General features: G+C 42.4%; 1 protein-coding gene across 3 annotated transcripts in view; it reads right to left on the bottom strand.

Annotated features, from left to right (window-relative positions):
* Positions 1-15,902, bottom strand: part of RGS8 (regulator of G-protein signaling 8) — a 38,784-nt gene extending 22,882 nt beyond the window's left edge. The window contains exons 1-5 of one of the 3 annotated variants that reach the window (XM_006872545.1): positions 15,808-15,902; positions 14,637-14,710; positions 12,628-12,757; positions 9,017-9,118; positions 7,891-7,955 (exon numbers count right to left, since the gene is read on the bottom strand). In XM_006872545.1, coding sequence (XP_006872607.1) covers positions 7,891-7,955; positions 9,017-9,118; positions 12,628-12,653 — 193 coding nt within the window. In that variant the 5' untranslated portion in view covers positions 12,654-12,757; positions 14,637-14,710; positions 15,808-15,902. Of the gene's footprint in view, positions 1-7,890; positions 7,956-9,016; positions 9,119-12,627; positions 12,758-14,636; positions 14,711-14,824; positions 14,908-15,807 lie in introns of those variants that run through there. The other 2 variants (XM_006872546.1, XM_006872544.1) reach the window with 2 other exon arrangements.
* Between the last annotated feature and the right edge of the window lie 705 nt (positions 15,903-16,607).

Genomic DNA, 16,607 nt, shown 5'->3' with positions numbered 1-16,607 from the left:
GAATTGCTGGATCATAAGGTATTTCTATTTTCAACCTTCTGAGGAAACGCCATATTGCTTTCCAGAGAGGTTGGACCATTTTGCAGTCCCACCTTGCTGAGGGCTTTTGAAAACACAGATTACTGGGCCTCACACCCAGAGATTCCAATTCAGTAGGTTGGAGACAGAACCCCAAAATTTGTGTTTCTCACAAGCTCCCAGAAGATGCCCGTGCTCCTTCCTTGGGGTACACTTCAATAAGCAGTTCCGGAACCATATGGCTTAGAGAAGAGTAAGAAAGTAAATGGAAGTCTAACTATTAAACTGAATAGTCTGGAATTAACACCATTTAGACGAATAATTTAGGGAATTTCATAAGCTGATGACATTAGTGTTTGTTGTATATTTGTTTTGCATTTTTTGCTAGGTTGCTATATGACCAAGTCAAGTCATTATATTTTTCTATATCTCAACGGTTATCCCAGAGGAAGCTAATTTTTGTTTTTAATTAATAGACTTTATGTATGCCCGAGGCTCACCTATCTATTCCCTGGTAACTACTGACTTTTTATTATCTCTATAGTTTTGTCTTTTCTCCAAATGTCATTTAGTTGGAATCTTCCAATATGTCACCATTTTAAGACTGGCTTCATGGATTTAGCAACATGTATTTAAGGTCCTGACATTTTATTTATTTTTTTTATCTTTTTAAAATCAATGAATAATGCTCCATTGTGCGGCTATATCACAGCTTATCCATTTACCTATTGAAGAACATCTTTGTACTGCCTATTTTTGGCAATTATGAGTAAAATGCTATCATCCTGTATGTGCACATTTTTGTGTGGAAATAGTTTACAATTCATTCAGGGAAAACACCTATGAGTGCAATTGATGGATCCTATGGTAAGTTTATATTTAGCTTTTTAAAGAGGAAGTGACTTTTTTATAAAAATAGAAGCTTCTATAGTAATCCCTTTCTCAAAAATGGATGAAAAAGTGCTTGTCAATTGCATAATTCCACATTTCCTGGGCCAGTAGGAACTAATAGCATAGTCTTTCCATGCTTCATGCAAAACAATAAAGTTAGAACACTACCCAGGATGAGCCATTCTGTCGTTCAGGTGTGATACTGGTGGTGGTGTTGTTAAGTGCAGTGAGTCGGTTCCTACTCATTATGACCCTGTATAGGGTTTCCAAGGAGCAGTTGGTGACTTTGAACGGCCAACCTTGTGGTTTGCAGTCTAGTGCTGATGCTACAGCAGCACACCAGGCATGGTATTGGACTGGCAGAAATTAGAGGAAGAGGGAAAAAACCCTGGCTATACCTTCACCTTCTAACTAGGATAAATCTCTACCCATCCAACTTTCACATTCAATAAAGAAAGGAAAGAAGCAGGGAGAGAAGGAGAAAGAAAAGGAAATGGAGAATTAATTCAGCGTTAAGGACTGAACGTCCCATTAAAAGCTGGACAAATAGAAAGCCATATGTCTGAACCTCATGAAGAATCCAAGCAGAAGACACACAAATTTATGCCTGCCCTCTGGCATCCTGTCAGAAAAAATCTCCCACAAGCTGGGCGCCCTCACTGTCCTGGGTAGAAGATGCAGACGCCGACAGTTTCTGAGTGTCAACACACATACACTCACACTGACTTGCACACATACACCCTCAGGACACACGACAAGCACGACTCACAGACACTAAGTCTAATTGCCACTGGAGTGAGCAGGAAAAGGATGCCAACTTAACGCACGTTAAAAATCCTTCCCCATCTAGAGGCGCCATCAGCAATTTCTTTTTTTTTTTCATTTCTAAGTTAAAAAAAAATAAAAACAAAGGACGTGATTACCTCCCAGATCTCTGGGAGCTTCTTCAGCTTTGTACTGCATTTGTAAACAAATGTGATCTGGAGAGAAAAAAAAATTTCTCCAGCTATTTGCACTCCAGATTTTGGAAAAATTGTTATTTTAAAGCTTAAACAATAACAAAGTCACCTTCTTTTTTTTTTCTTTAGAATTGAACACATTAGGTGATCTACACAGTGAGACCCTGTCAAGGTGGGGAGAAAGTCTGTAACACAGACACCTTAGCCCTTCTTCTGATTGCTCAAGCCATTTCAGCTTTAGAGTTGTTTTACATAACCCAGTGGGCAGGTGTCGCTAAGTCAGACCACCTGCTGTAGGTGGCCGGCTACTCCCCAATCAGGGTGTTTGCTACAAACAGCAACCTAAAGCAAGAAGGTACAACTGGGTCCAGCCTCTGAAACTTCCTACTCCAAAGCCTCATGATTTAGATGAGGAAACTAATTTCCTAAGAGGTTGAGGGACTCCATCAAGGTCACCCAGCAGTCTAGTAGCAGTTATTGTTGTTAAGTGCCATAGAATGGGTACCCACTCATAACCACCTTGTATAGAGTTTCCAAGGAACAGCTAGTGGATTTGAACCATGGACCTTGTGGTTAGCAGTCCAGTGTGTATCCTATATAGCTACACCAGGACTAGGAGCAGAGTTGAGCCAAAATCCAGAACAATAGTTCAACTCCCACACAATGCTCTTAATTGTAACACGTGTGTGTTCCCAGGTGGAAACAATAAACTAAGAGTCCTGCTCCCAGATTCCTAGATCAGTTAGGATTTGTAACATTGACTAGAAAGAATTTAAGAGGAGCACCAAATGTCAGGATTCTATTTAAAATGCTGAGCCCACCTAGCTCTACAATCTACACACTATATTGTTTCTTGTGTTATGTGAGTGCACGTCTATCTTCTCAAAAGGCTGTATTCTCCTCTAGAAATTGTCTTGTTCATCTCTGTATTCCCCTAACTACTTAACAGAGACTTTGTTCATAATGAACACTCCATAGATTTTTAAAAAATAAATGAGTGCCCAAAACACTCAGTAGGAATGGCAAAGATACTCTGTAGATTAAAAATGGGAAGTGTGTAAAGATCAGAATTGTCTGTAACTAGAAAACGTCAGAAGGGCAACTGCCTAGGTGAGAACAATGATCAGGGGTGGGTTTTAGGCTAATCCACCTTTCTCTGGAGCCTATCACAGAATAACTCTCCTCTCTGTACCTTTTTTAGGACTTTCGTTGTTTTCATTGGAAGCTCTGCACGGCTCTGACCAACATTATCCCTCCTAAGGAACGAGAACACATGCAATCTCGTTGGAAACGCTTCACCAGCCCTAATGAGTCATAACATTATCCCAAATTAATTAGACTTTTAGAAAGTTATCAACACCTTTCACAGCAGCCTGAGCTCAGGCTCCTCCAAAGCTTCAAAGGGAAGCAAGTGTTCAAGTTCTCAATTCTTGAAATTCACCAGTGACACCAGAACTAAAGACTCCTCTCCTCTCAAAGACATTCATGCCGTTGGCTTTTTCTTTCCTCACTAAACAGAAATAAAACACAAAACATCAGACTCCAAGAAGGATCACAGAACTTCAAAGTACAAAAAGCCTATTTCTGTAGCTGTTTTACAAAGAAGTATTCTGGTGTCAGATTGCGAGCCCCTAGCAGAATCCCTATCTCAGAAGAGGGCTATTGCATTCCTGGAAATGAAAAGCATCCCCAAAAGAAACAGAACCAAGTATCTTCAGATCTAAGTCATGGAATCAAACAAATGCAATTAAGCCTCTGAAGTCTCCAAGTCTTGTTACTGCAGCTATACAATTATACCTCAAATTTTCAATCATTCCGTCTATGTTGTTAATTGTTTTCGGGTTGATTCCAACTCATAGTGACCCTGTGTAGGGTTCCCAAGGAGCAGCTGATAGGTTTGAACTGCTGACCTTGAGGTTCCAAACTACCTGGTCTAGTGCTTAACGTACAGCACAACACCAAGACACCATGTTGTTGTTGTTATGTGCCGTCGAGTTGGTTACGACCCATAGCGACCCTGAACAGGGTTTCCGAGACTGTAAATCTTTACCGGAGCAGAAAGCTTCATCTTTCTCCCGTGAAGCAACTGGTAGTTTCGAACTGCTGACCTTGAGGTTTGCAGCCCGATTTGTAACCACTACGCTACCAAGACACCATAGTGGCTTAATATTAAGAATTGACAGAGAAATTTGCAATCTTATACTCAGAGTACATTCATTTTATGTTTGATTTAAAAAAAAAGAAAGAAAGAAAAAGGCATTGATTGTTTTAAAAGGTACCGCCTAGCCATTACAAAACATCTTTGAGAAGAGAATCCCAAATCATCTAAAGATGTCTTCTCATTAAATTTCTCATTCCCAGGTGACAGGTAGAAAGCAGGTATTTATTTCTATTCCCATTTTAGAAGGAGGAAACAGCCTCAGGGACTTGAACTAAGTGAGTCAGTCGTGAGTCTAAAATAGAAACCAAACTTCAAGATGACCTTGAATCAAATCCACCAGGAAAGAAGGTGTAAAATTGGCAGTGACACTTGATAAGCCTAATGAGACTCAATGAAATAAAAAAAAGTCAGAATAGCCTAAAAAAAAAAAACCCAGCATTACTGTCAAATCCCAAATATTATCATAGTGCCATTATCTTGGCAAATTCACTACATGAGCTTACTGTTTGGAGTATAGCCATATGTTATATATGCTGTTTCTACACAGCTTTATTTTCCTTCCTAAGTGTAATTCCTAAAACACTAAAATGACTGTCTCACAAAATTACTTGCTGTAATATGTGCTTATTTTTAAATCTCAAATTTTTATTTTAAAATCAATTCAAAAGCAATTGTTAACACGTTTATTCAGATCCGAGGCATAACTGGGGAGCTGCTTATCTAGGGCTGATCCTACACTATCAAGTTAAAATAAAAACACTTCTAAATGATCTTCTGGGAGACTAAAAGACCCCATCAAGTCTACCCAATTACCTAGGCAGAGGTCTGACTTCATCCAATGTTCTCAATTAAATCAAACCATGCGTCCCAATTAAATGGAGACAATAAAGTAAAACTAATCCTTCTGCTCCCAAAATTACTTAGAACTTTTAATATAGTCAAGGTAGAATTTAGGAAGACCCTTGAATGGCGGTGTCACTCTTAGGGAGTTGGGGGATGCAGACCACACTGGGTGATACTGTCAGAAGGGTGCTACCAAAATGACTGTCTCTAAGACTTCAGTGCAGTGTTTCTGCATAAATTTATTATTTTAAAAAAATATATCCCAGTAGATAGCTGTAACAACAAAAACATTTTGAGAAGGCCAACTTGCATATATCAGTATACCGACAAGGTTAAAACTCTGTGCTAATTTACTTTTTGAACCTTCTAATGCAACATATTGCATAAGGTAAACCTGCTGCCATAGACCTCTTTAAAGTGTTAAAGAGCAAAGATGTCAGTTTGAGGAATAAGGTTCACTTGACCCAAGCCATGGTATTTTCAATCACCTCATAGGTATGTGAAAGTTGAGGAATACTACAGAAGAATCGATGCATTTGAGTTGTGATGTATAAGGTTACTATGAGTTTGACCCTAACAACAACAACAATGAGCTCCAGTAGGTGCTATCATTATTATGCAACATAATGAATGCTTCAGATCACATGGTTCATCTGCACACGATACAACCATGCATTGTTATTTTCGCTGCTGTGATATGTTTTATAGTCATTGATTTTGTCAAATTTTCTGGTGCTTTACATGTAATATCATAATTATGTGTGAATTTGTCAAGTATGTGTGAATATTTACCAATAATGTTTTTAAGAATGAGACAGTAATTAAAGGAAAAGGCTTCCACTCAGTTACTAATAATGTTGTAATTCAGTGTAGAAATTTTATAAAACAATTTTGCTGATAGTTTTCATGTAATCTTAAGAAGTATAGCATTTAAGCAATTTACAGCTATGTCTGTCACATGCAACCCTATGATTAAAATTGATAACATTACTGAGGCTCCTGTACAGTCTGGTAAGGGAGGAAGTCCAGGGTTGGGAGTGTGGGTGGAGTGACACCAGGAACACCACACTGGGTGACACCTGCTGGAATACTGACCCTGAAAGACTATTTGACATCTTCCTTTGACCTCAGAACCCCTTCTCTCTTTTTCACTGCTGTTTTCCACACAGCCATAGCATGTATGGAGTCCTGGTGTGGCGCTGTGGGCTAATGCGTCAGACTGCAAAGCCGTTTAAACTGTAAAGTCGGTGGTTCAAGTTTACCAGCTACTCATTGGAAACCCTATACAGGGTAGCTATGGGTCAGAATCAACTCAGCGACACTTAACAACAATAGCACATATGTCACTGGGATTTCAAAGCCCTAGGAGTTTGGATTTGTTCATAATCAGAAGAAAACAAGAGCTGAAGAGTTTAGTCACCATTTAAGTATGCTCACCACAACACAATATATACAACAATTATTTCTGCCTTTGTGGGAAATGAAAGGGAAGGAAAGGAAAAACAGAAGAGGTAGGAATATCAAAAGTTGCATTCTTAATTTTTTACCTACCCAGAAATTGAAGCATTGTAATGCAGGTGGGGTGCAAATAAAAAGCATTAAGAAAACTCAAAACCTAGAAATGTTTGGCAGTTCCTCAACATATTAAACATAGACTTATCATATGGCCTAGTAATTCCGTTCATAAGTGTCTACCCAAAATAATTGAAACAGATACTTGTCCACAATGCTTATTGCTGCACTATAGCATAGTGATTACAAATCGGGCTGCAAACCTTAAGGTCAGCAGTTCGAAACTGCTAGCTGCTCCGTGGGAGAAAGATGAGGCTTTCTGCTCCTGTAAAGATTTACAGCCTTGGAAACCCTGTACAGGGTCGCTATGAGTCGGAACTGACTCGATGGCACTTAACAACAACAATAACAACATTCACAATAGACAAAAGGTGGGAACAGCCTGAATGTCCATCAACAGGGGAATACATAAATAACACAGTAGAACATACGTACAGTGGAATATTATTTAGCCATAAAGAAAAATGAAGTTATGATACATGCTACAATGTAAATAATCCTTGAAAACATTATGCTAAGTGGAATAAGCCAAACACAAAAGAACAAACTATTGTCTGATTCCATTTATATGAACTATCTAGAATTGGCAATCACATAGAGATAGATAGTAGGCCAAAGCTTACGAGGGGCTGGGGAAAGAAAAGAATGAGGAGTTATTGCTTAATGGCTACTGAGTTTCTATTGGGATGATGAAAAAACTTTGGAAACAAATAATGGTGCTGGTTGCACAACATTGTATATATGATTAACACCACTGGACATCACTAGAAAATGGTTATAGTAACAACTTTTATGTTGCCTCTATTTTACCACAGTTAAAAAAAAAAAAAAAAATCTTAGTCTTTCCCTAATCTGCCAATTCAAGCACTGTAAATAATAAGTTATATAGAATATTCATTAGACAGGACACTTGAGTGACTTGGAAGGAGGTTGCTTAGGCTTGTAAATAAAAGCCAGGTTGTGGAGCCCATCACTCCAAAGTCCTAAGCAAAATTCTCTTTTGCTAGAAACATGAAGATTTCATGAGACGTTACTTTGAACCCAGTGAACAGAAAATGTCCTCATTTAATGCATTTAAATTTTGTTTTCTAATCTCTACTAGAGCTCTGATAGCATAATGGTTACGAATCGGGCTGCGAACCGCAAGGTCAGCAGTTCGAAACTACCAGCTGTTCCGGGGGAGAAAGATGAGGCTTTCTGTTCCCGTAAAGATTTACAGCCTCGGAAACCCTGTACAGGGTCGCTATGAGTCAGAACCGACTCCACAGCACATAACAACAACAACAGCAACAATCTCTATTATGTTTAGGCTGGAAGCTCTATAAGGGCAAGGACAAGAACCGTTTGGGACACCCAACACCGTATTTGGATCACGGTAGGCAGTTGGTAAATCTTTTACCAAATGAATGGTTCACTGGGACATGATATGACCTGAAATATACTTACATTTATGGGAAAGAAGTACATCAAAGGAATCGGCCCACCTCGTAGCTTCTTCTGTAGATAGTCTCCTAGGAAGAAGAAACGTGTGTCTTGAATATTTCTGAATTAACATCCTCTCCCTCCACCACTACCAAGATTTGCATAGAATAACTTAGAACATTTATAGGTGGCAGTGGGGGGTTCAGTCCTACAATTCTGTCACTTTAAATTTAAACATTCTTATTAAACAAATAAGGAGCTCTGGTAGCATAGTGGTTACAAATCGGGCTGCAAACCGCAAGGTCAGCAGTTCGAAACTAACAACTGTCCCACAGGAGAAAGATGAGGCTTTCTGCTCCGTAAAGATTTACAGCCTCAGAAACCCTGTACAGGGTTGCTATGAGTCGGAACCGACTCCACGGCACATAACCAACCAACCAACCATTAAACAAATGGGAAAACCTCAAGATTAGAATTCAATGAATTTAATGCCATGGTTTTCAGTCTAAAGAACAAGCTAAATATGAGTTGAAGATTTCATAGTAACAATGGAAAGAGACTGGTCTTGGGGTCAGAAAAGTCATGCTCAGTTCCTGTCTCCTACTGTCACCTTACTTTCTTCACCTCTGGAGTAGGAATAATGGTGGCCTTTTCAGAGCTGCATGAAGGTGAAATGAGGTGACATTTATGACATCACTGAATACACTGCCTGCACAGAATCAGCACAGAATCCAGATGATCTGAACCTCAGCATATTTTTAGAGCAGGTTTGAGTGTTTGTTTCCAAATTGAGAGCTAAGATTGACAACTAAATAGAACCAAGAAGTATCCTTCACCACCTGCAGCTTTCTTTATAAGAGATAGATGATACAGTTTTCTAGAGAGGAAAAGGGGGTTCCACATTCTGAAATTGGTGACAGGAAAAGATTAAATTTAGGAGATTTGACAAAGAAAATAAGCATTCCTTTTGCTCACAAACTGATGATATATAAATATATATACACATAAATATATAAGGTGAGCTGCCACAAGGTCAAGCTAGAAGTTTATTGTCATTCCTTGGCTCCCCTGGTCAGCAGCCCAGGGAGATTAAGGGGTTTATACAGTCCTGGGATGGGCAGCCAAGGACACCGTGTGCCTCAGAACTCACTTGAGAGCGCGGTTGGGTTTGTCAGGAAGAATAGCTGTGAAATCACTACACGAATCTGATTTGTGAGACAGGCATCCCAGTCGAGTCCTCATCCCTTTGTTCCTGCAATCAAACACAGGGCAGAAGGGGGGGGAGGGGGGAATGGCTGTCATGACAGTAGTAGCCAGCCTTATAAAAGGCTCCTGGAGCTGCAGCAAAAGGAGCCAGCATTGCTCCCCACCCTCTCTCAGAAGACAGACCCCTGAAGATTTTACCAACAAGAAGGGCAAAGCTAAAGATCAAAGGATATACTCACTCCCTATTTTGACTACTGAAATAGTAGTAATAGGTATCCTACCCCTAGAGGATCAATGCTTTTAAAGCCGACACAGCAAGTTAATAGTAAGTCAATAAAGGTCATTGGCTTAGAAGAATTTCTACATTAGGAGTCTCTTGTTGAGAAAGGAAATACAGTGATGACAATATAACAGTCCACATTTTTCCCCTTCCACTAGGAAGGTTAAGTAGTAGCAGCAGCAGCTCCTAATTGCAAAGCCCCAGAGTGGTACCCACATGAAGAGTGAAGATGCTTGTGTAATGCCAAGATGCACATCACAGAGGCTCCCAGCACAGAAAAGTGGGGTTTCAAGGCAGGTCTCCCTTCTAATTCACAAACCTGTTCATGTGTGAATGGCTACCAAGCCTTCAAATCGGTTCAGTCTGGTTCAACCCACCCCCTCCTGGGAATTTGCATTTCCACCCCAGATATACTGAATCAGAATCTACTTTTTTTTTAAGTTTTTATTGTGAATTGTGTAATAATTTGTATGGGAGGACATCGGTTTTACACTCATCCTTTGGTATCTCGTTTCATTGCAATTATTACAATTCCCTCCATGCAACATCATTTAACAGTATTTTCTTCTATTCCCTCTGGGTTGTTTTTTTTGTTTGATTCATTTTGTTTTTTGGTGTACACAAATACACTCAGGAATATATAATCACTTAAACAACCAAAGGGCACATTCTACAATCAGAATCTACTTTTAACAAGATCCTTAAGTGGTTCTTATAGCTCCCCAGATGTTTCTTACATATACATCATTACCATGTATAATCATATGGGAATCTGATAAAAATGTCGATTCTGATTCAGTACATCCCAGGTGGAATGCAAATTCTCAGCAGGCATTTGAACCGGAATGAACAGGTATAAAGCCCTGATAGCTACAGACAAGCAAGGACTGATGACTTCAGGTGAGGAGAGGAGCAGCTAGTAGGGCCAGCAATTAAGAACCAGTGTCCCTTCCACCAGCTCTTTCATTTGTCTAGCTAAGCTTTCCTAACCCTATGAACATAACTTAAATTTCAATATGCATATTTAAATTTCTCACTCTTCAATATTTTTCTAAGGATCTATATAATGATACTTAAAATCAAGATAACAAGCATTTCAATAGTTTTATGTTGTAGAGGATCCAACAAGAGGTTATGCGAATGTCTTTTTCTGACGCCCAACATTAGCTCCTGTTTACCTTTAACCAGGAGTCCCTGAGTGGTACAAACAACATGCTTGGCTGCAAACAAAGAGTTGGTGGTTCGAGTAGACCTAGAGGTACCTCAGAAGAAAGGCCTGGAGATCTACTTCTGAAAGCACAGTTCTACTGTGACACACACGGGGTCACCATGAGTTGGAAATGACTTGACAGTACCTGGTAACCTTTAACCAATTGCTTGTTTGTGTCTTCCAGGTACTCCTTACCTTGAACCAACTATAACCCTTGAATGAAACCAAACTAGATGCCTGTTTGTATAAATAAGGATTTATTGGAATTCGGCCACCTTCATTTGTGTACATATTACCTAAGGCCTTATTTTCTACTACCAGGGCAGAGGTGAATAGTTGCAGCAAAGACAGCATGGCCCACAAAGCCAAAAATATTTACTGTCTGGTTTTGACAGAATAAGTTTGTTGAACCCTGATCTTTACCCATGGGGACACCTGGTGTGGAAGGCAAAGGTTAAGTGTGAGAGGTTGGTATAATTAGATCAAAACTTAAGTGACTTGTAAAAGAGGAATTCAACGTGCACATCATTGACGATAGTCCTACAAGATGACTTTCTCCATGTGGAAGGCAAGCCCTTCCAGCCTGGCTTTTCTTTCGTCTTTCTCACAAATTTGACAAGGGCTGGACAGGGACCTCCTATGTCATCTGATCCAATCCCTTCCTTTTACTTCAAATGGATTTTCTTTCCTGATCAACATGCTTGGCTGCAAACCAAAGAGTTGGTGGTTCGAGTAGACCTGGAGGTACCTCAGAAGAAAGGCCTGGTGATCTACTTCTGAAAGCACAGTTCTACTGTGACCCACACAGGATCACCATGAGTTGGAATTAACTTGACAGCAGCATAGACATTGTATCCAGCCAACGCGCCCTGGGATCATATTATATTTGTCAGGGGTGGACAACATTTATATTCCACAGCCCATCTCCAGGTCAGAGCATCATCATTCCCAGGAATATCCTCTCTCCTGTAGCACATTGGACCGGCACTTCCAGGGTTGCAGCCTCTCATCCATCGTAGCCAGGCTGCTTGGTGAGCCATCTATTCCATGGCATTTCAAAACATCAGCTCCAACCGTACTCTCTCCCAACACAGCAAGCATCTTATGTGTCCACTTGCTCGTACAAATCACAGGTTGCTCTAACACCAGGTCACACAAGCCACTGATTAAGGGCCCTTGAGTCACTAAGTCTAAGAATTCAAGTCAAGGTCCTGCTCAGGCTACTCTGCCAGCCAGAGACCAGCTTTCAGCAAGTCGATTCATTCCTTGTTACCTCAGGGTCATCAGTCACAGCACAGTCTGGTCACTGCCCCCACCAAGTAGTGTTTAGCAGGTGCCAGAACAAAGGGTGTGTGGCCCAGACAATTCTGACGCTCCCAAATCATTTGCCAAGATTCTTAACAAAGTATGGTTTGGGAAAAAATGTTTTCTATTTTCCATCTTGTATAGCTGAAACATGACGATGCCCTCCCTGGTAGCATCGTGAATTACGAGTTGGACTGCTAACCGCAGGATGAGCAGTTCGAAACTACCAGCCATGCTCTCTGCTCCTGTCAAGATTCACAGTCTTGGAAACCCTATGCAGGGTTGCTATGAGTCGGAATCAACTCCACAGCACATAACCACCATAGCTGAAATGTGAGTTATAAACTTGTTAAATAGGTCTAAAATAATAGGAGCAGAAGGTCGAGGTTACTTTGTTTTTGTTTTAGCTAGGTTTGCCCTCACCTTTGTTATCTTGACAGGCTCCACCCCAGTTCATAGAAGTCCCTAAATTGCCCAATACAAGCTCATGCACAATCTCTCATCCCAAACCATAAATCATAGCCAAGACATCTCGCCATCCTGTCAGTTACGTGGGAAGCCGTAACTTTGCAAGGCCCCCTAACTTTGCAAGAAGCACAGGAGTGAGAACAGTGCAGCCCACATGGGAGGCTAGGAGAGAGAGGCAAGTGAATCATCCATGGGCCAGCAGACTTGGACCAGGCTCAGGAGGCAAGGGCAGTGGGAAGGTAGAGGCAGAGGAAAGGGGCGGGGACAAGGAAACAGATTATTGATCAGTTACCTCCGTGGCATCAGTAAGGCAGCCATACAGGCATCTGCTTACGGTTAACCCTTTGGCTGGCTTTGCAGGGCCGTCAGGGCAGGAGATTAGACTGCGGGGCAGAGGGATTTACCCTTTCACGTCCTCTCACCTAAAATCAAAGAATCTGCTGTAAGGGGGGGAGGCCCACCTTCTCCTATCTGCCTGCATAATATATCTTCTCAGATGGCTTCCTGCCAAGCAAGTGTCTTGCACACACCCATTCCCCATATAGTCTGCTTATCCTCAGCAAGGGCTTGGTTTGTTTGACCCACCAAAGATCGCCAAGAACACATTGTTAGAACAACGCTTCATATTGCTGATGACTGGTCTCGAGTTCCTATTCTCCATCCTCTGGTCATCAACAGTAAAGTGGGACATGGGTCCCAGGAGAGAGATGGGCCTGGCAACCCAAAATGACTGTTCTCTTTCTCTTACTGAAGTGGGGCCCAAGTGACCAACCGACAGGGAGTGGGGGAGGAGAGGAAGCACTGCCTCCAAAATAATTGAATTTAATGCTATTGTGATTTTTCACCTCCCTCCAAAGGACCTTGTCCTAGAGGTGGGGGTGCATGGAGTCTTGGGAAGGGGTGAGTGGGAGGAAATTGGAGAAACTCTAAGCTACTATGCAGCCTTGCTTCTTTGCAGGGGTCCCAGGTACAGCCTGCAGGGATGAACACTCAAATCACTCTTTCTTTCCTGTATCAAGACTTCCTGCCCATCCTCAGCCCGGACACTAGGCCAGTCTTATGCCAAAACAGGGAGGGTAGTGGGAAGGGATATGGAGTTTGAGGATTGATAAATTTATAATCTCTCTCTCCTGAGGGTCCCATTCTAAGAACTCCCAACCCTTTATTCTCACAGAAGATAACTGATAAGGAAGAAACTCATGAAGAGAGCCCAGGATCCATAAAGGGCTCCCCTGGGGAACCCCAACACCAAACATAGAATCCATCTGAAAAGAAACCTAATTTAGATAGATAAAGGGCCTACTGAAGCTACGCTGTTTAGATTATTTTGCTATTACTAGGAATAGTTCATAAATATCACATAAAATGAAAAGGTTGTTTTGCTAAAACTGAAAACCTTTGTTAGACTTTTTGTAGACGCTCACCCCAGGGTACTGAGCATGGACTGGTTTCCCTAAGCACAGGGGCATGCCCTTACTCCCTGATCTAACCATATTTACATCCTGCTTGCTCAGAAATCTGGAAACAGACTTGGTAAGGGTCCCCAGACATCATGTTTCCAGCACTTCAGCTTCATAGCCCCAGAGGAGGGGTAGCCCATGCCAGGGTCCTTCATTACCCTGAGCATAGCCAGGGACCACTACCCATATATACAACAGGCAAGGTCATTTGGGGCAGGGTATCACTTGGCCTCCTGTCCCTGCCTCTTCTTTCTTCTCAGCTCTACCGCCAGCCTGCATTGGTTTGCCAGTTCCAGTTAGATGTCTGCCTCTCTTGCTTCCAACTCCAGCCCTGTGCACCTTTGCCTCTCAGAACCCCCACCATCCCATTGATTAGATCAGCCACAGACTCCATTGAATAAGAATTTGCAGGATCCTTTGGCCCCCGCTTTCTTGCCCATCTCAGCACCTAAAGGCCCTTATTCCATTTTGCCTACATGTATGGGGGCTGGATTTAGGGGTTACCCAAAACCTAGGGAGGCCAAAGGTGTGGCTGCATTCACAGTGCATGCACACTGGTAGATAGCATCCAGGTCCGGGCTCCTGCTCAGCAGGACACTGGTACAGGTGAGTCTGGAGCAGACGGGGTGGGATATAATGGAAAGAGCATACTCAAAGGAAAAAACAAAGGTTAAAAGCAAACAGCAAAGATGTATAAAAAAAAGGGAGAGAAATGAAAAGCCTCAGAAGGGAGAAAGCAATCAATATGCATGAAGAGGCAGGTCAATTAAATATAGATAATGTACTCAGCCCACATGGACACCCCAAAGAGAAAACGGAGAAAAGTAAAAACCATACTCACTGTCTTTGACCAGTCCTCATGGCTTGCAGGTCGTTGCCAACTGGATGGTCAGAGAAGCTGCGGGTTAAGGAGCTCTGGGGAAAGAGTAGATCTTTCTTTAGCAGTCCGATCCTTGGCAGGTGAAGGGCATGTGTGCATGTGTGTACAGGAACGCACACACACACACACACACACACATGCACGCACACCTCCCACCACTTGAGCCAGGCTGCGAGTAGAGCTCCGCTGAATGCTCCTCTCTTTGCTTGTCACATCCAGTAAATCCTGAAGCAGCCTACCCCTGATGGGCGGCAGCTTGGCTCCTGGGCACAGTCTGCACGCCCATCCTCACTGGCATGAGGCAGGAGATGCCCTGAGCGCAGAGTGGCTGGCGCTCCTCCAGCCTCCTCCTCAGCCTCACTAACCTGCTCCCCAGCTCCCTGGACTGTGGCTCAGGAGAAGGTCACCATAGCCCAGAGCTGTCTCCCTCTGCACCCAGAGGCTGTGCAGGGGATAGTAAAGCCTTAGGTGTTAACTCCTTCCAGCCGCCATTGAGCTAAGAACCAAGTGTCCACAGCTCTCCTAATGAGCTCTGCTGCCGGCTGAGGCTGGTTGCTGCTTGGGGAGCAGGGAGCATAAAGATCTTGCCCCAGACAGCTGCTGACAGCAGGAGCCAAGCCGAATCAAATCTCCTAACGAGCCAGGAGGAGGGGGGCTGTCTTGCTGGGTGTGATGTGATGTGATAAATGCAGAGAGCAAGATAACTACGGGGCAGGTCACACATCTAAATTCCACCCCCTTGCTCCCAATTTCTATTGTGCTGTGTTACCAAGCCAAACCACAGAGCTCTGAAATTACCCTCTTCTTCCATGTCTCAGCTGCCCCCTTATTCTACCGAGGCAATTCTTCCCCAGCCCATCTCCATTCCCTCCTCACTTCCTAATGAGAAATTTCCACGTCCTCTGCTGTCCCAAACGTGCATATTTCCGACTCTTCTGTGTTCTTGCCTCTCACCTGGTTCTTCCAACAGTGGAAATTCACCTCTCTCCCTCATCCATCACCTAGCAACTTCTCCCTACTTGCATTTGTTACAGAGTGAGACTTTTCCCTTTGTTCTGCCCACTCTGAACATTATCCCTCTTTTTCTGTCTTTTCATTTTTCTTTTTCTTTTTTTCTTTCAATCCCCATTACCCACATAGACCATCACACTGCCTGCTACCATTCCAGAAGGAGGAATCTTCGTTGCTACTTGCCCCAGCACAGTTGTTCTCCACATGTGGTCTCTGGGTCAGTAACAGCAGTTGCATCTGGGGAGTGTATTCGAAATGCAAATTCCAGGCCTGCTGAATCAGAAACTCTAGGGATGAGAAGCAGCCATGCAGAAGACTGTGATGCACGCTAAAATTTGAGTCCTGGAGAAGGAAGTTTAACTTCTCTTCAATAGTGTCTTGCTCTCTAAGGTTGAGTCGCTTGCTTTCAAACAGAAATGAGTTCCAATTAGTCTAGCCTTTGCTACAGTCCTTTCTGAACCCAGATATAGCATTTGCTAAAGGCAGAAAGTATCTCTAAGGAAAATAATGGATTGATCATGAAGATAACAGATTACATTGGTTAAACCATTTACATTGTAAAAAGTGTTTTCATGTATTGTCACTCAGCAATCCCATGTCACATAGCCAGAAAGGATAGTGATCTCCTCAGGCTACAGACACTAAACCTAGGACTAGAAAGGGTGAAATGACATAAGCTTGCTTCTTAGGACTCTTACTAGCAGACCTTTTCCAAGTACGCCATGCGGGGCCTCAGCCCTTCCTGTCAGGCCTATCGGTGCATAGCTTGCATTCTCCAAGTGGAATGATTCTGCCACATACGACTCATTGCCTGATGATAGGTTGAGATAAAAATTCTGATGCTGCCTCCACAGTGACTCATTGTCTCTTTGATAATGTCCACAGGGTCCCTTCGTGAGACAAACGGGACTTGGTAGCACT

This window comes from Chrysochloris asiatica, unplaced genomic scaffold (assembly GCF_000296735.1).
Source record: "Chrysochloris asiatica unplaced genomic scaffold, ChrAsi1.0 scaffold00203, whole genome shotgun sequence".
Taxonomy (NCBI): domain Eukaryota; kingdom Metazoa; phylum Chordata; class Mammalia; order Afrosoricida; family Chrysochloridae; genus Chrysochloris; species Chrysochloris asiatica.
The sequence above is the reverse complement of the archived record's forward strand: the minus strand, read 5'-3'. Positions and strand labels throughout refer to the sequence as shown.